This window comes from Grus americana, chromosome 14, assembly GCF_028858705.1.
Source record: "Grus americana isolate bGruAme1 chromosome 14, bGruAme1.mat, whole genome shotgun sequence".
NCBI lineage: Eukaryota > Metazoa > Chordata > Aves > Gruiformes > Gruidae > Grus > Grus americana.
This window is the reverse complement of record NC_072865.1, coordinates 8,921,400-8,945,428: the sequence shown is the minus strand read 5'-3', so window position 1 is coordinate 8,945,428 and position 24,029 is coordinate 8,921,400. Positions and strand designations below refer to the sequence as shown.

Sequence of the window (24,029 nt, the reverse complement as noted above, 5' to 3'; positions counted from 1 at the left end):
CCCACATTTATAGGTAGAAATCTGTCATAAGGCAATATAAAGATGTAAGATATGCAGGAACTAAATATGTCTGAAAACTTGCTTTTTTTTTCCCCATAAAATATATTACCTGTTACTACAGAAATTGTCCTTAGACCATGAAGCTGCAGCATTGCTAGTGCTGTGTGGCTTCTTCACTCAGTGCCTGATCCTATCTCTATACAACTGGTTTTTTCCAGCAGATGTAATGTTCAAGTGTTTTGTGAGTCATTTGATTTTAATCAGGTCTGTTCATCAGTCACAGACCTGCGGGTCACTGGCTGGGAGGGACTGTGCCAACCAAATCCCACGTCCTCCCCTTTATCACAGGAGCACTTGATAATCAATCCAAATCGCGTGGCAGCGGGTTTTGATGTAGGAAATGAAACGTGTGCTGATTTATCAGTGATCTGGGAGCAACTGCTGCTGCTGTTGTATATTATGCAGGCAAAAAGCACCTTGGGCAAGACAAGGATCACAGGATTTGGCCTTTATTTAGTAAATTTACTCGCTGATGCCAGTTAAGAGCTATTCATGCAATGTGTGAATATGAGGCTGATTGCAGAAACCGAGGTGATGGCAGAGTTGGACAAGCATTGCTGTGGTTGCAGTGCTGACTGCCTGCGGCTGGCTGGGGGAATTTGTGTCCCCCATCCCCTGCCAGGATGCTCTGCCTGCTCGCTGTGGTGCTCAGGGGCACTGTGGGGCTCTCCCCTTTGCTGGACCTTCTCCAACACCCCAAGGTCTTGCTTGTAGCTAGGGAGTCCTAATGGTGATGTGATTATTGGCAGTTAAACTGTATCCAAAATAATTTCCAAGCCTTTCTGGGCGAGCATTGTTGACATCTGTGCAGAGCGCAGTTCCCCACTGTGCACAGAGAGGTGTTAGGGAGGGAGCAAATTTTTACGGAAGGAATCTGCGATTAAAATAATCTTCTTGGTCATGGTGCAATCTCATAAATTACTGCCACAGCAGAGGGGTTGGTGCAGTCAAAAGCAAAAGGCGCTTTGAGCCACAGCTTTACCTTCCCATTAGCTTGATTTCCTAAAGGAAAGGGCTAATGTGACCCCATACATGTGTGTTCATGTACCCCCCCTTCATCCCTCAAGATATATGACCCCAAAGGCCACTTTTGCAGATTTGACCAGGGGTGAGATCTCCAAGAGAAGCCGTTCTCAGTTCTGGGAAGAGAAGAGATGCACCAGGGAAGAGGCCCCAAAAGGAGGGAACGTTGCAGCGTGAGCTGATGCTGTCAGACATCAGGGAAGGAGCGTGCCTGGTTGTCAGCACCGTGGGAGAACCTTCAGTCAGATCTTGTAGTCAACCATGGGACACAAGTGTGTCACGTATTTCTTTTGGGTGCAGGGGCTGCGGGGGTGTGGTATATAAAATCCCTAAGTCACAGGCGTTGCATTTGATGGATTTGGCAAGGCTGCGTATGGCAATATGGGAGTTAAAAGCCGGGTAGGATTGGCATGGAATTGCCTACTACGCTTAGTCAAGGGCAAGTTCTGACTGATAACAATAAAGCAGGGATGCAACCAGTGCCTCTGTTATTGGTTCATATCCTCATTTTAATGGGAAGGCTGTAATTAAGAGAATTCAGCTCCAAGCTATGACCTCAGTGGTTGATACTCGCATCAGATGTTTCCTTAAAAATAACTCATCAGAAATCAGGGAGTCTTCCTTAGCAGCTCATCTTCTAACAACGCAGTTCCTCCTGAAATACTGGTTTCCAGGCCAAAAAACTTGACTGGAATCCAGGGGGTAGAGTACGACAACTTTGCATGCAATTAACCTCTTTAGCAACATCAAAAGGCTTTTCTTTCCCCTGCTCTTCTCTGCTCATCTCTTCTGGTCTGGAAAAAATGATGGAAAAATACTGGGTATCAATTGTCCTGTGTTACAAATAATGGTCGAAGTATCCTGCCAACAGGTGGTGGAAACTTTTGCCCTTGGATGTCTGCTAGGCACAGTTCCTGTGGAAACTTTCAGAACAAGGTTGCAGTATTCTGCTATGGCTTTGTATAGTTTGAGGGCTCCAAGGAGCTGTCTGCTGCTTCAAAGAGAAGGTAAACCCTTCTCTTGCTGACAATGACCTGATTGTGTAGGGGTTAAGGGAATTGCTTGGTGTTCAGATGATTGCAGTGCTACATGAAAGGATGCTCAAAGCTTGAAAGACTGGACTTTGTTGAGCAGACAGCTTTTAATTCAGCCTACGTCAAGGTGTCTGCAGTGGCTGAGGCTGTCATTTCGTGCTGCAAGAGTTTAGACACCACCACCAACATAGAAAGTTGCCAAGCCAGTCACACCCATGGTGGGTTCCCACCCTTGCTGTACTGCCCGCCCTGTGCCAGTGCACATACCTGTGGGTCTGTGCTGTGGAGCAGCTCAGTGATCCAGGGTCGTTAGGCCATAAAACACACCCCAACTTGTTTCTCCCAGGGTTGTTAATTTTTTTTATCTAGATCAGTTCAGTGATCCAGGCCACTGTGGCCCCATCAACCATGTATATTTGCAGAACAGGAGTGGTGGGTTGATGATGGATAGGTGGTGGATGTTCGGTGAGCAGCTGAGGCCTTAAAACATCAGAGCAGCAGCGGGTGCCAGGAGGTGAAGTGACATGCAATCAGCGGATCGTTTGTTTGCAGACCTCTTAGCTGCCAGATGTTTGCATGAGAACTCTAAATCAAGCAGAACTAGATGTGAAAGGCACTCCTGGCTTGCAGAAGGGGTCACAGAAAAGGTCATTTTGCTATGCTTCTGAAAGAATAAAACAATCATTAATGAACTGTTCTTTGCGTTGGTGAAGTGCCTTTAATCTGAAGAAGCAAGCATATTTAGAAACATTAGGAAGAGGAAACATGTGGGCCTGTATCTTTGATGTTGGTCCCTTAGGGTTGGTTGTCCAAAATTCAGAGTCTTGGACCATGATACTCAAAGCAAGGATTGCCTCTGGCTCCAGGTGAGGCTGTGCAGCCTGTGAGCTCTCAATGCTTCTCAGGGCTTGTGTTAGAGTGGGTTGTCCATGAGACAACAGCTAAAATTAGCTTAAGAAAAAAAAAAATTGATGCAGGAAAGTATGAAAACCAAACAACCTGCCTAGTATCAGTGGCTGAGTCAGGAGGAAAGTCCTCCTCTCTGATATTCCCCGTTGCAGAACCATGTTGAAATCAGTAAACATTGGGCAACTTTCAACCATCAGGCAAATAATCCTCCACGGCAGCATGTTACACACACAGCTGCAGGCACATCATGTGCCCCACGACTTAAACCACATCAGAAAGATCAACAGGGCTGCCTGGTCATGGTGTAAAGTCCACTTCCAATATTATGTGAAGAATCATTGCATTTTTATTCCTTTTAAGCTAGGAAGCTGTTCCCATGAGGAAGCCTTGGGGAGAAGCTATGAAAGGGAACCTCAGTTACAGTGTTTTGTCTAGAGCTGATGAAGCATAGGTGCTCCCACTCCCATAGATCCACGTCAGTTGTTCCACCCTAATTCCTTAGCTCCAAGAAGGTCTTTTCCCCTCGGTTCCCACTGCTCTGCTCCTCAGATACTTTTAACACAAACCTAAGAATGGTTTCAAGTGGAAATTTAGAAAAAAATAGCAAGGAGAATCTCCTGGAATAAAAAGGTCCCTGTTGAGTTGGCAAGGCTGTGGTAATGAGAGGAAATTAACTCCTCAGTTTAGCTTTGTTTTGAGTGGGACCTGTCAAATTCTATTAAAAATAATTATATAATTTTCCCTCCCCCAGCCCTCTTATACTAAAACAAGTTTTCAAATGAAAATTTGTTGTGGAAGGATTTTTTTTTTTTTTTCAAAAATCATCAACTTTTTTGTAGGAAAATTTGTTTGCTTCTTTTGGTGTTGGCCACAAAGCTTCAGTTTTTTTTCTTTGGTTTTGAAAAAAGCTCGATGCTTTTGTCAACAAAATGCTGCCATTATTCCTCTTAGCTTTTTTTTTGGTATCAAGTGCAATCAAAGGCTCTCCCCAAATAATAGTTATCACAACGATGATGACACCACAAGGTAAAGTCTGCCCATTTCATGAATGAGCCCAATTTTTATTTCTCTTCATCACAAAAGTCATCCCACATTTGTTGTACACACTGTTGGTTGCTGTGTTACGGGACATATCACCATGTACCAGATGCTTTACTCTTGCAGAAGCATTTCTAATGGAGATGGAAGCTTCTGTTAGCTGAATTTTAGAACAACAGCAAAAAAAAAAAAAAATACAAACCCAAAATATCATCTTCAGCTGCATAGCAAATATGGATCAAAAATTTAACACCGTTATCAGATCACGAGCGTAAATATACCTCACCATAAATAAAATTCATTGTACAAAATAACTCAAGCAGCTTTTCATACAAATATGGTACATTTGACAAGAGTTTTTGAGAATATTTTCTTGGTTTTTTTACACCTTCATTTTTCTTTTGTTCTCAAACACACATGAACCTACTGGACTGGAGTAATGCAGGAGAAAAAGGACTAATGTTGTTCGATGCTAATAAGTGCTGTCAGAGTTTAAAAGGAAAACCATCGAAGTGCTGAGCTTGAACTAGTTTGCTTCCCCTTTCTATTGTATCACTGAAAGTCAAGTGTAGCATCATCCAAGAAAGGCATGTGCACTGCCAATAGTCACATTTTACGATGGCAAAGCCAGAGGGAACATTAAAATAACCTTGTCTGACTTCGTTCATGACACAGGCCATCCTTTCTCCCCCCTGTAATTCCTGTATCGAGCCAACAACTTGTCTTTGAAGTAGACGTTCCAAGTGGTGGTTGGTTAATCCCGGGGAGTTTGCAGACTACTTCAGAGTAAGCAGGAAAATGTAGGTAAAAAAGCAAGCCCATAGTCAGTGGACTTAAAGTATCCAGACAGGGGTCTGCATTTTCCTAGGAAAAAAAAAATTGGGGGTCTGCAGATTGTAAAAGGCTGAAAACTATAGGATTAGAGCATATTTGCAAGGAAGACACCCAAACTTGGCACAGAGTCTGCAAGTGTCGAGAATATGCCCGACCCCGTGGCAATCTGTTACTATTTAGCCCTACTGTTACAAATTTGCGTCCTATTCCCATTAACAATTATGACATTAAAAAAAGGATAGGAGGAAAAAATTCCATTTTCATGGAGTTCTTTAAAGACCTAAGCCTGGACCTCTTTCTCATATACAATCAAGGAGGGATACAGAACCAAAGCTAAAGACTATTTGCATCCTTTAGATAATAAAAGGACAATAACATCAAATCTCAGAAATGAAGACCATAAGATTATTCCTAGCTGATATCTCATACTACTTGAGCAACAAGGCAAAACATCTGCATACACTCTACAGTCAAAAACACTTCACATTTTGTTCATGCACTTTGGACAGTTTGCTCAAAACATCTCAGCCCTTGGAATCTGAAGGGATTTTGTGGTTTTGCCAGCAAATCTGAGGGCAACAAATAGATTTCATCTACCTGTTCTTTCCAGTACACACAACTGTGTTTTGCAGGGTTTCAGAGAATTATTATGGCAAAACTACAGCAAAAGAATGCAAAGTGATACTCATGTTTCAGTAAAATATCTCATGACTCACTCCAGAACTAAACAGATGAAAACAGGCATTTAAATTCACCTTACTATATCCTATTTTGTCTAGGTAGCTGAACCTGGGCCGTGTGGTACAGTTCATCCTTCCGTAGTAACTTCTTGCTCATGCTGGTTTCTGAGAAGGCTCCAACATCCCATAACATGTCAGATACAGTAGGACATTTAATTTGTGCTGTGCCCAGAAGTGGCTCTGAGAGCCAGACCGGGACTTCTGCCACCTTTTCAGCAACACTTTCATACCAAAATAACAAGCACTTACTATTTAGGTCAGGAAAAATAGGATCTTGGTTGGATCTATTTTCCTCGTATCTTGTTTTCCACAAAAAATAAAGTGCTTGATTCTCCTCTTCCTTTTAAAAATATATATCTGTAGATACCCTCACTCCAGTAGACTAGAAGTGTTGGAACACGATGGAAAACCAGAACTGACATCTTTAGTGGAAAAGTAAATAGAGAGCAAGAGCCCGGCAGTGTCACCGAGTCCCGAATGCTTCTGCTGCTGCTCTTTCTCATGACACAGAGGAAACAACTCGCCTTGCCGGGCTGGGTCCTTCCCCGCCACTCAAAGGTTTCAGCCAGACTTCCTGAGATTTCATTTTACTTTCAGATTACTGTGCTGCACAACTTCCTCCCTGCAGTTTCAATGTCTGTCTCGGTAATTAAAGGAAACTCAAGTTGTGAAAATGTCCGGTGCTTTTCACATGTGGAGTATTTATTGGTTATCAAGGGAGTAGGTGGTGAGTGTCTGGGAGAACAAATTCAGCCCACCCAGCAAGATCTCCTCTTGCTAATAGTAGTGTGGTGGCTGTTGTTTCCTAAGACAAAATACTGCAGCTGGGACATTTCTACTAATTAATTATATGTTCCCTCTGAGAGAATAAATGCCCAGGCTCTGCCTTTTTAACATCTGTAATAGCATGCAGTTTACAAGGCATGATGAAATGCATGAAAGGAATATGTGTTATCACATCTGTATACTCTAACAGCAATTATCTGCTGTGACCTGGCTGAGAAATTAAAATATTGCCACTGGTGAGGCTAGCTTCATTTTCTCTTGAAGCATGTGGTTTGATTTCCTTTTAACTTCAAGCACAAGCTTTTGTACCACTTCAATGACACTACTGAGGGGAAGCAGGGAAGATCATGAGTTATGAAATCCTCCTTGAAGTTCCTACTGAATTTGTTCTCAATATCCAGGGCTCTTAGATTAGCTGAGTGGGAAAAGGAAAGCAGACTCCAGTGTTTCCTCTGAATGCCTTTAAACCTGGAAAATTCTGGGTATTTTTTAATGCTTATCCTGTATTTTACCTCTTCTAAACAATCTGAGTGATAGGAAGTTTCCGTAGCCCTGCTGATAGTCACCATTCTCTGAAGAAAGATATTTGGTCACTGTGCCACTAGGAATTTGTCTCAAACAAGGGAAAATAGCATCCCAGAACATACACAAATTTCACATCCCAGCTCTCATCCTTGGTGAACATCAAAGATCATGTATGTTCACGGTAACTACACCTGTCTCCTGTCAGGACCAGGGATTATTTCCACCCAAATTAGTATGTCCAAGAGCACATTCACATGAATGCAGCCTCTTCTGTAGTCCGTAAGAAATCTTGCTTAGTCCATGGAAGATGTGTCTTCGGGGGAGAACTCTTTGCGTTAAAATAAGTGGATGTCCCACAGCAGGGAAAAAGCCAGGCCATTTTCTCTTTCCCCACCTCTCTGAAGTGCTGAGGAGTTATTTGGCGACTACATCATTGCTATTCCAAAACCCTCGTGCCAAAGCTCCCTGCTCCCTGTAAAAGATGCTAGAAAGGCCAACGACTCGGCAGAGAGCACGAAGCTAGCCGCAGCCTGGGGCATGCAGCCATCCAAGACCAGCCCGTCATGGCTCCTCTGTGCCCATCACTTGATCCTCAGGGTGCTGCCACAGGTGACATCCTGCCCTCATCCCTCTTTCCCCCCCAAGGAGTGAATCAGGGTCTTGTCTTCAGACCCTCCTGCTCCATGGCTGCTGGCACGTGTCACTGGGGTGTTGATTTGCCCCATTGCTTCTGCAGTGGGAGCGGGCTCCTGGCGCTGCCGAAGCACGGAGCTCTTCTACCAGGACCCCCCGCATTTGGGGCTGCAATATGGCTTCAGAGTGATGTGTTCGATCAGATGATTCACAGGGAAAAACGGGACCACTTCATGGAAGAAAAGCACACTTTGCCCACCCGCCCCCACCCACCCCCAAGTCTGAAAGCTACAAGTAAAACCGATCACAGGGATGGTACAGAAGAACATGCAGACCAGATGGGAAGATGCGTCCTCGTGTGTGGTAAGCGTACCCAGTCTTACTTTGTTGCCAGGTCTCATGCCGTTGAGTTTACCCCTCCCAGCTGTTCCGGGTTCAGTCTCTTCTCCCTTCCCGACCCACGCGGGGTCAGTGTCCGCACTAGCAGGTGGTGGCCAGTGACTGGTGGATTGGGGGCTGGAAGCAGCGCACGTGCTCCACCGTGGAACTGTCTGTTTCCACCGACTTCATGTACTTGTTCAGGATGGCAAAAATCTCATTGTTCAGGATCTGATACTTCCTGATCCTGTCGGCCATCTTCTTCAAGGGCTGGAGGGATGGTGAGGGAGAAAAACAGCAGATGAAGAGAGTCTTATGTCATCTGACCAGCTAGAAAGTACCAGTACCTCTGCCCTGCTCCTGAGAAACCTCTGCTAAAGTGAAGCAGCTACAACACGTATTACAGTTCCACTTAGCACCTCCCAGGGACCGGTGACTCACTTCATTATAAGGTTTGATGACTCAAGAAGGAGCATTAACAAGGTCAGTGAGTGGTCCTAAGTTAACTGATCTAAAGTCTAGACTCCCAACTGCTTATTGATAAAGCCACTGAGATCAAAGGATGGTTCCTGGAAATACCAGCTTCTCTGCTCCAGTTTCCCAACCCCAGGAAGAAGGGAAAAGCTTTGGGAGAAAAAAATATTTGACTGTCAAGCCAATTAAAACCTTGGCCTCTCTGCTGAGACTGCAGATGGAAATCTCACAGCAAGTGTGTCCAGTTTGAATAAGGTTAACACCAGGCATGGTTGTAATTTATGAGTTTGGACAAAGCAACATAGAAAACAGAGAGAGGAGTGTTCTGGTTCAGGTGCTTTAGGACCTCACCCTTCAACTTACCACATTTTTTATGATTTCATCCTTCCCATCCTGTCTCTGCACCTTCAATAGGTGGTAGCAGAAGTCAAAGAGGTCAAAGCGCCGTTGCTGTCCAAGGAGAACAATGATAGAGCAACCTGCCCAGTTCAGACCATCTCCAAAGCACTGCCTGGAAGGAGGACAGGGTGATGGGGTAGGGAGAGATGACAGACAGAGTTAGGTAAGAGAAGTCCTACCATGGCACTTTCCTTGGTGAATTCCTAGGGAAATCAGATTCAGTCCTACTCCTAGAAAGCGGGTATACACCTAGAGAAAATGAACTCAAAAGTAAATATGCAGAATTACACCAGGGCCAGGTTGTGCAGGGTGCATCACAGGGTAAGATGGATGAGGACCTACCCTCCGACTTGGGTTGTTGGCCCATCTATCTATCTCCTTCTGCATGTCATCTTGGGCATGTCACTTTACGTTGCTCTTTTCCCCAGCTGTTCACACAGAAAGCTCTCTGGGCATCTCTTTATGTCCATGCACAACAAAGTCCTTTCATCAAGGACTCACGTTCCCCCTCTACCTCTACACTAGCTGAGGCTATCACTGCAGCTAAGGGCATCTCAGGGGCTTGCCAGCCCTGCTAGCTCATGGGCGGCGCTAACGGCATAGCTGGCTGATGGACACTCACTCTGCAGTGAACTCGTTGGTGCCCACGGGGATGCAGTACACAAACTGCATGGCACTCCACAGCCGGTGAAACTCCACGCACTCGTCCACATGCATGACCCCGTTCGTTGGGGGTGGCCCGCGCCAGATCGGGTCCTGCAGGTAGCTCCTAATTCGTGTCAGGATCACCTCGAACATGGACAGCCCACAGCATAACCGCTCCTTAGTCAGCAAGTCACCCTCCCGGGCGATGGCTATTTGCTGAGGAGGAGGACAACCAAAGAAACAAGTGATGATGTAATACAGATGGACTCTCTCACTGGACTTATGCTTCCCAGTCTCCCCGGCTCTTTCCAAGTTAACACGCATCCCATACGAGGTCCGACCTTACCTCTGATGGCTGCTCCCATGGCACTCCCCACCAGAGAATACTCATCCCTCAAACAGAAGAAGACTTAATATTGTGCTCAATTATATTTCACCAACCTAAGTACCTTTTGAAATAACTACGTACGTCAGAAAACAAAAGTTGAAGGCAAAGCTCTGATCAGAAATGCTGATCCTTAATTCTGCCAGCACGCTGTTCTATTAGTGCTACTCAGCATTGCTGGGTTTAATTTCATGATTTCTGCAGATTATGAAAATAAAACAGGAGAGAACAGGGACATTTTGCTTCCCAGGACATTGCCATCATCTCTTTAAAATGTAGATGGCCGATGGCTTTCTTGATTTCTTTTGTAGTTAGGGTTAAAAAGCTCTGAGGAAGATGAGAAGCCACCGGAACCTTAATACTGGAAAACCTGTGGTTTATAAGAAAGACAAATAATAGGTTTTTTTCCAGATGTGGAAGCTTTACATGTGTGGAGAATTTCTGTGACATCTCCACTCAGATTTACACGTACAAATCTGGAATGGCTCCATTGGATAGAATTCATTTGGCTTTTACACTAGAGGAAAATTAAAAGAGAATTGACTTCATTTCAGCCCCATAGCTCCCCCAGGGGAAAAGAAAAGGGTATTTTAAATAAGCAAGTGGGACCTCCCCCTGGCATGGGAGCACTGACCCCACTGAGCAGGGTTGGGCTGCAAGCACGGAGTTCGCTTGCTGCCCTGATGTCCTCTTAGCTGCCCCATTGCTTCCCGTTTCCAGCGGCGTTACTGACTTCTTTTTGCAGCACTGCCAAAAGTAACAGGGGAAATGGGAGCCGAGTGCTGTTAGAGCCGTGCCCGTGGAGGTGGGAGGCTCCAGCTCTGCCGTGCTCACCCCGGTAGCCGAGCGGCTGCCATGGTGCCCTGGCCCCACAGCCAGAGCCTTTTACCCCTCTCACACTTTGGCAAAGGCATGCAGAGCAAGCGTGACATTTACCGACCCCCTGCCTATCCCAGAGGGCTTCCTGGAGCTTTAAGTAGTTTTTAAGCATTTGCTCCCTTTCCAGCTGTCCCTGTAATGCATATAAAAACGTCATTCTGATCAGGATCATGATGGGGACTCAGAGCATCTGGTATGCCAGGCAGGCATGTGTCCTGGCCGGACATTAAGAACATGAATTATGCTCGATTTATTTGGGTTGTCTTTATTCCACTGTAAAAAAACATGAATGTGCCTGCACATCCCCTTTCCTGACTATTAGTTTATGCTGGCAGTAACCTAAAGCATTTTTAGTTTGGTGGCTATTGAAATTGGAAGCGTTACAATTCCTGCTTGTGCCGCAATTTCAAGGACGTTCTGGGAACCTCGGGTCAATTAATGTTCAACTAATAGCAAATATCAAGGGAAAGCTGTATTGCTGTGCAGAAGCCAGATTGGGTCTGGGACCCCTAAATCTGTTAAATGCAGGAATGATATCACTAGTTTCATGGCACACACTTGCATATGTTTGCTTAGCAAGTAAAGATTTATTTCACCCAGCTTGTTTTTATAGCTAAAGGCTGTACACTTTCTCTCTCCTCACCTGCTCCAAGCTCTTAGGGGTACAGATTAGCATCTGCACACGCTGCTCTATGATGGCAAAACAGGGACACAGTAGAAGTAAAGCCATTTCAAACATAACTTAGGTGTTAACATTACTATCTGCTAAGATATACTGATAGAACAGGTATTTTTGAGAACAAACTAGTCCAATGATCTTAGTATACTGTTTCAGAAGAAATCTTCATCTAGAAAGGGATGTATCTGGCTTTTCACAGACAGAATTTGGTTCTAAAATTCATCACCATAAGACCAGTCTTTGACATAGGACTACTACCGTTGGGCAGATATCTAACATGGTGAAGGCAGCTGGAGAGCTATTAGTCTTGTGGCCAGATCTGCCTCACAGTCTGGGGTCCCAACTGATTTCTAAGATCAGGAGAGGAAGGGTGCTCTCGAGATAAATTATCAAAGGATGCCACTGTGCTGGCTCAACTATTCCCTCTGTCTTCCAAAGGAAAGGCTCCCATTACTTCCAGTGAAAAAATCAGATTGACCAAGGACTTTTGGAAATCCCTTACTACATACCCTATGATCAGCATTAAAAGGGAGAGGATTCCTTTAATGAACCACTTGGACCCCTCTGGTTCTTTATGAATCATCTCCCAAACAGCTGCTTCTGGTTTCCCAATGCAAAACTATTATTTACAACAATCACTGAGAGTTTTCCTGTCGTTGCACAAATTCAGTTTTGCCATACCTCTTTTACAGCTTGCTAGCTGGCAAGCTTGCAAGAACCGTACCCAAAGCCCACAAAACCTGACAGACCCCCACTAACTACAGCAGCCTCTGGCTCAGCCCCTTCACAGCACGTAATGATGTGAAATGTATAGGGCCACCTTTTGGGAGAGGCATCAAGCAGGCAACTTCTGCTCAGATTCTGGACAATTGCTAAAAGGCACTTATGCGTTCTGCAGGAAAAAATCCCGTATGGCCTGTGTCCAAAACTGCATTTCCAAAATGCGTGTCCAAAACTGCGTAAGGAGCAAGCTTAGAAGCTATGGAGGCACCTATAGAAAGGGACTCTTGGTTCATTTACACCTGAGCTCAAAAAAGATCTGGTACTCAACTGTACCTGTGTGATGAATGTGGGAACAGTTTACAGAAAAATTAACTTTTAGCGGGACATAAAATACCTTTTGTTTCCATCATCATCATACCTATCGCAGGGATAAGCAACAAGTGGACTCTAATAGCAGATTTCAATGATGATTTTGCATGGAAAGAAGGAGAGATAGAAAGACCAACACAAAGACACAAAAACACAGAGGTGAATTCTTTTTCTCGAGTGTGTCCTTTGAAAGGAAGCCAATGGGAAGTGAGAAAAGTGTCTACGAAGTAAGACAAAGCCCTCAGTTACATGGCCAGATTTCTTTATTTCATATGGTTTCCAATGAAGCAAAGTTCAAAATGTCCTTGATCCATCAGAAAAACAAGAAAAAAAATTAACAACTCTCTGCCTGCCATAGATCTGTCACCTCATACAACTGAGTGTGTGTTCCATTCCCTTGGCAGGAGGTTATAGAAAAAGGGTGTTGATTCATTAATACTTTGAATTGTTTTTATCCCATCAACCCCACTAAGCAGGCAGTGGAAGTTTGGCTATTGATATCAATGGAGCTCAAATTTTGCCCATCATATTGATCATTCTACGGAGATATTTTTAACGGTACTCAATTTCTGCACAAAAGAGATCTTTTCCAAGCTGAGCCCCACCTCAAGAAGACACTTAAATGGAGCTGTAATTTTAAGCATGTGCTGAAGCTCTAAGCATGTGCTAGGAGGGAAACCATTCTCAGATGTATTCCTTGACAGGGATGAGCTTAAAAATATACCACACTGCAGCCCTAAAATGGGATCCCCAAAAGCGATGGCAATTGGTTGAGTCAGGGACAGCACTGCAAAGTTTCCCCTTGAACCACCCCAGCAATTCTCCATCTTTTTAAAATGAAGAGGAAAGGGTTTTTGAAAGCTGTTCATATTGACCTGGCTTCTAGCATGCTTGCCTTACAGCTCCCCACCAGCCAGACTGGAGGCACCAACACATCATCTCTGGACCCGCTCACAAATTTCCCTTCAAAGTGTCTGCTAGGACAAGGATGCTGATTTTCTTGTCTGATTGATGGTTTTTTTGGGGGAAAAAATAAAATAAATAAATAAAATCCCTTTCCCGAGGCCAAACAGGCCATCTGGGGACTGCTATGAATTTTCAACAGCCATCCCTTTCAATGAAATCCTTACCTGCGGAGTGCCCAGCCTCTCTATTAAGGGAACCAGGTGAAGTGGGGCATACTTGGCTTCGAGACGCTTCATGCGCACCTCCAAGCGTTCTCCTTCTGTCAAGCGAGCAGCAAACAGTGAAATGAGAGGAGGAAGTGGAGACCCGCAATTTCCGCCGAGTTTGCTCAGAGCTGCCCCCCAGCAACCATCCAACGAGCCTTTGGATCAGTGAGCCAAACCGACAGCAAATGAGGGAACCAGTGATGCAGAGAAGGGAGGGATGTGCGATTGCAGTCTCAGCAGCAGCTTAATCACACATGTCCAAAAGCATGTCCCTGTTACTGATCACTCCTCTTGAGATGGACATTTCATGCTGTCATTCTTCAAAGAGGCTGCAAAATGGCTTTAAAAGCTTAAGGGAACCCCCAAACTGACTAAGGTTTCAGTCTGTAACTAGGCTATGAAAATGCACTCTTGGCATTTGTTTCCACCTGACTTTTGGCTGTATCCACTTATCTATTTCGAGGGGGAAGCAGGGCCAGAACTAATCCCCAGCAGAAATGGGAGAGAAACAGCTTCTGGGCAGAGACCTCTGAGTCTGTCCACTGCTTCCCTCTCAGCTTCTTACCTTTGATGTAGACCCTGGGCAAAATATTTTGGAAGGGAGCAGCATGCAGCAAATCACAAACTTCTTCCTGGGACTGAGGCAGGAAGAAAGAAAGATAAAGTAAGTTAAAAAATACCTACAGGGGTTGAGTGTACGGCTCAGGGACCTGGGCTACACTACAACAATTCATGTCTACAGCACCTATTCAAAACCAACCCAACTCAGTAGTAACTCTAATGGTTTGAACCTAAAGGAACTAAAACTGGAAGAAGTACCTCTCAACTTAAGCCAGGAAGTTTCCATAACTCAAGTTACTTCCTGCCTGTACAAGGCCAGAGCTTTATATTTCTTTTCTGTCCCTCCTACTAACACTGCAAGTAAGAAGAGATATAGAACACGAAGGTTTCAGTTTCATCTTACCCTGATGACTTCCTGCTGTTTATTTTTACAGAGTGCCCAGGTGGAAATTACCCTTTGGCTTAGTTATGTTAGGATGTGTACACATAAAATATACTGATGGCTCTATTGCAAATAGATACGCAATATGTTGGTCTGAAATAATTTGGTTGTTCATATGGTGTTCTCAGCCAGTGCTATCAGATCAGAACCCCAGTGGCGCAGGCACCAGGGAGAATAATACAGAAGTCCAGAGAGGAATAACATCATGAGATGCCACCTGAGAGAATGCATGCTGATGCACTTGAGAAAAAATAATCCCAAACACAGATGCACAAGGAGGAGAAACCTAGAAATAGGCAGGTGGAGACTGAGGAGCGATGGCTGACAATACATCGTATACGAGTCTGCAATGGGAAACAGCAGCAAGGAAACCAAAGCTGTTTAACACAGAGGCATTGCGTCACAACGAGGCATTAGTTTGCTCCTACAAAAGTCTAGTTCTAGGACATGCTCTCAGTTCTGAGCTTACTGTAGAGATTTAGACACACTCGAAAGCAGGTCATGACAGCGCAGCAGAAGATACTCAGGGCCAGATGGAATGACTTGGCTGGGTCTGTCTGGGATGCAGGGGTGGATACCCCACCTTCCAGCCGAGAGGGAGAGGACAGTGTAGCATGGAGCTGCAGGAGGCTGTACTGGAGCATGGATGCTGGGATGAGAGCGAGTTTGTGGGAGTGCAGTTTGTGACACAGCGCTGGAGGGACAGGAACAGCCCGGGGTCCCTCCATGGATAGAGGGATGCTGATGCTACCAGTGTGTGCCTATCATCTTGGTTATTTTGTTTGCAAAACACTATTTGTTCCTAGATGAATGTTCTTTCATTGCTGTTTCCCTCTGATACAGAGAGTATTTTCACCATTTGCAGCCTGCATTCACCTGATATCTGTCCCAAAATTAGTCGTGTTATTAATAGATCTCCTCCCCAAGACCCATTACCTGAGAGTAAGAATTCTGCTTAGCAATTTAGTCCCCCCTCATTCCTCAAATTTAAAAAACAAAAAGGGGGTAGAATGGAGCAGACTGCACATCTTCACTAGAGCAGTCTCTGCCAGCAAATACCAGCAGCCTTAGATCATTCTGACAGCTATGAAGATAACTGCACCGTAAAAGCAATTGCTTCTGCTGCATAAGAGCTCCATTAGAGGGAAAATCTTGTTATATGATGGCTCTACGCATCTTACATCTTCCAGCGAGCAAGAACCAGTGCCTGCTGCATGCAACATGGCTTTGTATTCTGAATCTATTTCCGTGTGGAAGAATTTGTGATCGGAGAGGGAGAGACTTTGGCTGGCATGGAACGTAGGCAGACGTGGACTTTGATGGGCAGCCTTCCTAAAGGGACCCCCAAATTCTCACCATCTTCTTTTCTTTATTTTCTGCTATTCTAAAATGCCACTATACTGCTGATGCACAGCTCCTGGGACTGGAGGAACATTTTTTGCATTGAAATGAAGGATTTCTAAAAGAAACCACCACGTGTCCCTTAAGTGTCCATTTAAAGATGGGACGGAAAAGGCAAATGCAGTACATCCAGCATAAATCCAACACTGAGATAGACATAGGTGGCAACTCTGGTCATTCTATAACATAAAGCCAAGCTGCTACGTGATACACATCTCTCTAGTTTTCTTAATCTTATGCAACTACTGCTCACTGAATGTGTTTGATACACCATATCAGGAACTAAAAGTCTCTGTATCTGGGGTTAAAATGCAAAGGCAAGGGCAGAAATAACCATTGGGAGGATATGCAGAGATTTTCAGTTTTCCCTGTGCTCTATGGTTGGATAAAACTTGGAATCTTTGAACTTTCTTCTGGTTTTGTTCTGAACAAAACTTTCTGGCTTTGCTTTGAAATCCCATCTTACACTAGGCAAGTCTTTCTGAAATATTTCTGGAAAAACTGATACAACCCTGCCAAAACCATTATGACATGAAATATGCATTTTTAATGCAAAATTGTGTTGTTGAACACTCCTCAGGTGTCTCTAGGCCAAACTGCAAGATAAATTTGTTATAAAGTAAATTTATTATATGAAAAACTAGAAACTAAGATGTGTGGCACTTGGCCATGGCCTTTGCCCCACACCAGAAAGGGCATTACATGAGCTGAGAGGCTGAGATTTGTGTATGTGCAAAACACTTGTGCAGGGGGTAATACCAAGTCGTCGCTCCAGCTAAGTTTTTGGTGAAGGTAAATCATAGGAAATATAAGATCAGCTTTTCTTCTGAGATTTCCTTCCTGTTGGATTGCTTTATCCTTATCACCATTAAAACCGGTATTTCATTGCACTGACACCCCAAAAGAGAAAGGGGCTCAAATCTACTTCTCACTGTACAAATATGTATATTAAAAAGTAACGATCCCTGCCCCAAAGAGCTTACAATCTACAAATAAGCCTCACTTGATTTTATTTCTCAGAAGGATAAATATGGGGTAGCTTTGGGTCCAAGAATTAAATCTAGATCTTCCAGTATTCAGATTCTCCTTCAGCAATCCCAGATGTCAGTGACCAAGCAGCAATGCACACCATCCCCATGGACATGCCTGTGGACCCCAGTAACACAGCCCCAGAGAGACCCTGAGCACATGAGAAGCTGGAAAGTAACATTTCCCAAACTCTTCTGCTGGAGAACCCACTTCCACTTATGCTCTTGAGCTGGTAATTTCAAGTACAATCTGTTGGTGCAGGGGGTTTTGCCTTACCAAAGCCTGCTCGATAAGGAGGCAGAAGAGAATGGCATTGCCCACTTCTCTGAGGCTCTGGAACACGTCGGTCTTCAGCTCTGCGTACTCAATGATGTCCTTCAGCTGATGGTGGAAAAACTCCAGGATTCCTTAAAAGACAAGGAAGGACAGTCAGAAAAGTGAGAGCAGAATCACCTTCTGATGACTTGGATAAAAAGACAATCAGAGCTTGGTGTTTCCTTAATTGCAAATTGCAAGCTGTAACTGCTAATTGGATAGACAGAGAGTGGCACTGGGGACAACTAGTATGCAGTGTCTCATCCTGCTTTCAGTAACCCTTGAGAAAAAGGGAGTAATTCATATGAAGTCCTTGGATTTCCTAATCAGAGGAAAAAAGAGATTCAGGACTGTAATGGATGTCCTGGTGCTGGCTCACGTACACCATCCAGCTTCCCCATCCAGCTCAATGGCAGACTGCAGTCATGCTGCGAAAAATCTTTGCATCAACTAAGTAAAGCTCTCAAAAAATATCAGTGAACCCACAATAACAAAAGCTTACAAAATCCTGAAAACAAAACATAAGCTACCAGAAGACATTCCCTTAACAGTCATCTGCGTGTGCAAAGGGAAATTTCCAACAGATTTCCTGGAAAAGCTTCCTGTACGTGTTGCAGTATCAATAGCAAAGCGGCTGAACGCGTGTCTCGGCAAGCCTGGCTGCGTGTTGCACTGGCACGTCAGGTGCCAAACCTTGTTTAATTACTAGTGTGTGCCTCAGTAAATGGCATACCAACACGTGGGCGAGCTCTTGCTCAAGCATCTATCTGTAGCACCCACCTGGAGAGCCATATTCATGTCTTGGCAAGCGGCATATCTTGGGCATTACTTCGATCAGAGTCTTCACATACTGCAAGATGGTGCCTTGTAGCTGTCGGAGAGAAAGGGAGGTTAAACTGGAATGACGGCTTCTCCTGGCGTTGGTTTTGAAAGAGGGCTGGTTGTGGACGGGTCCACATCTGACAGCACAGGATGAAACTTCAGCTGGAGTCCAAGAAGAACTTCCTTAATTTGGATTTCAACCAAATAAAAAATTCAGCCCCAGTGCATGGAGTTAAGAGTGCTTCTGCAGCTTCCTCCCAAATAATATATCACAGCTGCATGGATTTTCAACATCAAAATACAGCTTGCTGTGTTTGCATTGTTTGCAGCTGAAATCCAAACAAGGCTCAGTCTTAGATCCAGCTGGACTTGTGCTCCTAACCCAGAGAACATTTCACCAGAGCTGCAAAAGGAGTCATACCCCAGCACAGGAAATGCTCCCTCCACCTGAGGAATGATCACTTAAAAAAGAATTTACAGGCATGTAGAACAAGTTTCTGCAGATGTGATTTTTTGAACTAATGTGGACAAGAGCAAAGTACATTTCTTAGTTAAAAGCGCTTGCTGTCATTTGGAGTTATACACCTGCATCCTGTAGATACATTATAGGGGATTAGGCACTAAACTCTATTTAGCAAAAGATAAAATCTTTGTCTTTGTGCTGAACGTTGTCTGATCTCGTACACCAGGTACAGCATTTTCAACTAAGTGACACAAATTACATCTTCAGAAACTATGGTGCATTACAGTAGGGAAACTGGATATACGCTTGAGATTTTCAGTTTTACATTGCTTTGTTAGACAAGTTCAAAATGACATCATTGCAGTCAAAACAGAATTTAAATATTTATAATGAATGAAAATCTTCTTTCCATTAAAGCAAGGGTTTTAGTAGAAAAGGATGACCTGAAGAATTATACATTTTGCACACTCCCTCCTCCCTTCTTAATGCTCAGTATTGTTAGTGACCTTAGGGAGCACACGGGATCGTTTCCCTGTGGACATCACATTTCTCTCCTGAAAAAGAAGAGAACTAGAAAGCAGATGGGGCTATTGGCAGCCTGGCTTCTGAATATCTGATGGAAATGGGCAGTGTGGCTTGAATAAGGACTCACCTATAGCAGGAATTCTCTTACAAAGACTCGATGGCTTTTAGCAAAGCAGCATACCAACTCCACTACCCCCAGATGTAGGTGGCTGATGACAGTTAACACTCCAAGATGGTGGAAACACTCCATCATCCCATGGGAGTCAGTGGGATTCCTCAGCAACAGTGAAAATCACACCATTAATACGAGTGTCTCAGTGTGGATCAAGGGACATGAAGGTGCCCAGATGTGAACACCCTGAACCCAAAGCCCAGGCTGACTGTCCAACCTGCGCCTCTCAAGGATTGGAGGTTTCTCCATGGCCAGGGTTAGGCTCAGAATTACCAGGCTCTTGACGATCTTCAGCAGCTCTTCCATGACCACTGCAATCCCTTGATAGCCAAGAAGCCTGCAGATCGTCTTGAAGTGAGGTGGCCCCACAAAATTGCGGTAGGAGCTATATATGTGACTGTAGGCAATGTTGAGAGGCTGAGAAATTAGAAGCACAGTGACAGTTAGACAGGAGCAGTTACCGGACCTGGAAGTAATTATCACAATATTATGTTCCATCACTTCAAATAATTTTTAAGACAAAGAAGGAGAAATAATAATACCCATGACAATTCCCATTTCTTCTATTTCTTGTGGCAAAGAGGAGATTGCTTTTCTTCCTACACAGTCAGAAATATTCTAATCTCAACACACTGTCACGTCACAAGGTTTATTATCCTGCTATGTAGCAACACCACTTTAATTTCCAAGGTAATTTACTCTCCCATACATTCCCGATCAAGGATTTCAGTTCACTAGATCTTTGCCTCTTCAAACCCAAATTCTTCTCTACTAATCCAAAAAGCTTTATATACTGGTAACCAGACAGATTTTTTTCCTATGGGCACTTGCTTTAAATGAGGCTTATTAAGAAAAGTAGAAACTGCAGCATCTGAGCCTAAGGGCAGTTGGAAGATTCATAGAAAAGATCTTTTTTGCATCCTGCAAAGCTCTACATCATCCTCTGTACTTAACAGACATCCCCATGTGACTGTGAAAAGGGCAAGAATCTAACCCTGGTCTAGGGAGAAGAGTACCCCCAAAATTTTCAGCAGCAGAAAACAGAAAGTGATTTCCAGGAATGTACTCTGTGGGTGCAATCTTGAAAATGTGGAAGTTGCTGCAATGTTTTATCTCTGGAACATTTATAGGATCCATTTGGTGTGAGGGAAACAGAAGTAGGGGGAATTAATTCACTTATGTGATCTGCAAAAAAAATTACTCATCATCAGATTTAGCTGAGACACCGCATGCTCGGCTTGGGCTCTGCAATTCAAGGGTTGGCATCATGACTCAGCCCAGCAGAGAAGGGCTGCAGCCTCCCCCCACGACATCTATAACTGCAGCCTCAGTAAACAGCAAAAAAGCACATTCTTGAAAAGATTCTGGCATGTGGTGCCCCTTCCAGCAAAACACAGATAAACCCCTGGCTCACGCTTACCGAAAGATCTTTCTTAAACAAGGATAAGAAAACAAATAAAACTGTACCCCAAAAGCACCGTGCAAGCCCGACTTTGCTTCTTGTGTGACCGCTGCGTACGAGAGGCACGCTGCATCCTCAGCTGGCCTCCCTGCGGATGCTGCAGACCCCTCCCGACAGGGATTCCCTTCCCTGCCGGCCGTGGAGCCAAGGGTGCGGAGGGACCAGTGCATCGGAGAGCTTCGGGTGAAGGCACCAAGTGCTGAAGTAGTACCACAGGACAAAACGCTGCTGCTCCCAGCAATTGCAATACAGCCAGCTGAAGGCTTCAGTTGTCCTCTGATTCTGACTCACTTCCTCGAGATTTACTTTAACACTTCATTTGAGTTACTAATGAATTACAAAGTGAAGTCATTTCCTAAGAATTGGAAAAGTATTTTCTTTTGCTCTCAGATACGGAATTTCAGCGGACTGATGTGATCGCGCTTTCATAGACTTGTCAGTTGCTTTAATCAATCGATTAATTGTCCCTCATTTTGTTACAGCCCCACTGCTCTGGTCCAGCAGCTTATTGCCTACTATAATTCCTAGGTGCTCTTTGAAAGAGCTAGCAGAAAGAAGACACAGTTAGAAAATCCCCTGCTTTCTGTGAAATATAATTTCACCTCCTGGTCCTGGTAGGTGAAAAACCCCCTTTAATACTACTATGTACAGAAAGGCTACCTTGGAGGTTCTGTAGTGCATTCATTCACAACAAGCATGAACTTTCTCTCCCATCAAAACTAAACAAAAGGGCCCTGAGTAAGTACAGGTGAGAGTTTAAAAATTATTTAGGCAGACAGAAGCCTATTTTCCAAGCTCCTTGGATGCCAACTCCTGTTAAGCGAATGACATTTGAGCATCCTGCTTAGCCTTCTGTCTGCATCCTCAGATAACCAAGTCTTTACAAATCTATTTGGTAGAGACGGATCCAAAGCAACTAGATACGCACACTGGGACATCTGAAAAACAGCAATAGTTTATGTTTTGAAAAGCATGTCTGTTTAAACACCAGGTAACGCCCAGCTGGGAACATTTGCCAAATGGCCGACACGATCATCCCAGAGGGAAGCCAGCGACGTGCCAGCGCCCCAGCCCAGCCACGCTTCCGCGGCGTTTTGTTGCTCTGGCTTTTGCACTGCGTCGTTCCAGCCCCGGCACCTCCAGAAAGCACCGTGCTGCGGGGGTGACCCAGGCTGCGCCCAGACAGCTCCTCACGCCTGCCTTCCGCGCCTCCCCGGAGGCTCCTTCACCCTGTTTTTTCCCCACGGTTAGCACACCAGTGGCTCATCCGTACTAAGGGGGGGAAACTAAATATTCCCATTTCAGTGGGCTCATGAATCCACACTCATTTCTGGAAGCCTCTTTGCTACTCCACGGTTAGGAGACAGGTCTTCTGTCTGTGCATGTGCCATGGTCCCCTGAGATGGGCTGCCACCAGTACCCAGTTGTGGAGCAACTGGTCAGATTTTCCCCAAAATGGGGCTGACATTTCGCTGTATGGGCAGCGAGCAGCCAGTGCTGCTGCGCAGTCGCCCACCTCGCAGCGCTCCCTCGCCTCTCAGCGGGATAATGGGGCTGGAGAGCAGCTTTCAAGCGGGCTTTTCCCTCAAGTGGGACTCCCAGCAACAAGCCTGACTGGGAGAAGACACATTTTAGGACGTGCATTGGCTGCAGATGAGCGGGATGATTCATCCCCGCCTGTCTGCAAGATGAGATAGGTTCATCAAGCTCTCTGCAGAGCCACACAGCGCATTAGCAGCAGGCTTGCGTCTAATAATAATACTCTGCCAGCAATTAAAAATATAACTCCATTTAAGGGTGAGATACACAGCTTGGGGTAAAGACTGTGGGATGTAAAAAATGACACCAGCGGGTATTTTAAGACAAAACAGCTGAAGGTACAAGCTGGCTGCATAGCTGCTCGCTCCCCCGCGCTGGGTGGTCGCTTCTACCCCCTCGGAGAGCCGGAGCAAAGCCCCCAATCTCACCACCTCTCGAGAGGTTTTGCTGTTGTCAGGAGCAGCAGCTGCTGCCAAAGACACTGTGGAGGTTTGCCCCACCTTTGGTTTGGGGCCAAATAGGCAGGTTTTGGGGCCAGGAGGCTGGGAGTGCAGGCAGGCTGGGATTTGCAGCGTGGGACAGAGTTCCCGGTGTCCCAGGGAGCCCAGGTGTCCCATCCTGCGGCCAGGTCTCAGGGACAGCCATCCATCCGTACTTGGGAGCGTGTGGGGAAGGTCCCCACGTTGCTTTGGGAGCTCATGAGGTTACTAGGGATGCTCTGGAGCAGATTCAGCAACAAATGAAGCAAAACAAAGCCCAGTTATCATTTCCACGTCTTTGAGCTTCTTGCTGGCCATCAGCCAGACCTGTCTGAGCTCACCTGAGAGAGGGCAGGGAGGATTTTATCTGATAAAACTGATCGGAGAGAGATAATTGATAATACTGCCTGTCCCAGAAAACTAAAGAGCTAATGAGAGAGGAATAATCTTATAGACAAAAAAGGACTTGCACACAGCCCTAGTCCAGGCTTCCAGCCAACCTAACTTCAATGTGACAGATGAGATGGTGTCTAAGAAATTGAAAAACAATTCTGACCAGAATCGCCAGAGAAAGGTCTCTAAAAGAGTCAGAGGAAGGTCTCTAAGTTAAACAGCCTGGGTATGGTTTGGTTCCTTCCCCTGCCACAAGCAACCTTCACTCTCCCTGTAAAGCTTTTACCATATTCAGCTCTATCGGTGGTTCCCAAGACTTTCATGCCAAACAAAAATACATATTCCCTAGCTGGGATGGACTGGACATGGCCAATGCAGAAGGCATGTTTATATACTGTATTGAGACTGTGTCTGTGTATATTCTGCGTATAGAGGCTGTGTCAGCATATAGTCTGTGTCCCAGCATAACACCCTGTTATACCGACTACTGATTTTCAGTGACCGTATACGCTGCTGTTATTTACAAGGAGCCGATGGCCATGGCAGGCCAGGTAGCACAGCCCACGCGGTCTCTTGGAGGGGATCAGCAGCCCCCGCTGCCAACACCACCTGCAGCAACCACAGCTCCTTAACGCCTTTGTGCTGCTGCTGCAGACACGGCAGCAGAAAATAGAGCGGCTCCATCCCATTCACACGTCGTAACTATTTTTGCAAGCGCCGGCAGCACGCGCTGTCCTTCAG

At 45.1% G+C, this 24,029-nt stretch overlaps 1 protein-coding gene across 7 annotated transcripts in view; it reads right to left on the bottom strand.

Annotated features, from left to right (window-relative positions):
* Positions 1 to 4,053: 4,053 nt before the first annotated feature.
* Positions 4,054 to 24,029, bottom strand: part of CYFIP2 (cytoplasmic FMR1 interacting protein 2) — a 55,565-nt gene continuing 35,589 nt past the window's right edge. For 5 of the 7 annotated variants that reach the window (XM_054841622.1, XM_054841618.1, XM_054841619.1 and 2 more), the window contains exons 24-31: positions 19,689 to 19,832; positions 18,214 to 18,304; positions 17,395 to 17,525; positions 14,251 to 14,323; positions 13,644 to 13,738; positions 9,456 to 9,694; positions 8,798 to 8,945; positions 4,054 to 8,230 (exon numbers count right to left, since the gene is read on the bottom strand). In XM_054841622.1, coding sequence (XP_054697597.1) covers positions 8,063 to 8,230; positions 8,798 to 8,945; positions 9,456 to 9,694; positions 13,644 to 13,738; positions 14,251 to 14,323; positions 17,395 to 17,525; positions 18,214 to 18,304; positions 19,689 to 19,832 — 1,089 coding nt within the window. In that variant the 3' untranslated portion in view covers positions 4,054 to 8,062. The remainder of the gene's footprint in view (positions 8,231 to 8,797; positions 8,946 to 9,455; positions 9,695 to 13,643; positions 13,739 to 14,250; positions 14,324 to 17,394; positions 17,526 to 18,213; positions 18,305 to 19,688; positions 19,833 to 24,029) is intronic. The other 2 variants (XM_054841623.1, XM_054841624.1) reach the window with 1 other exon arrangement.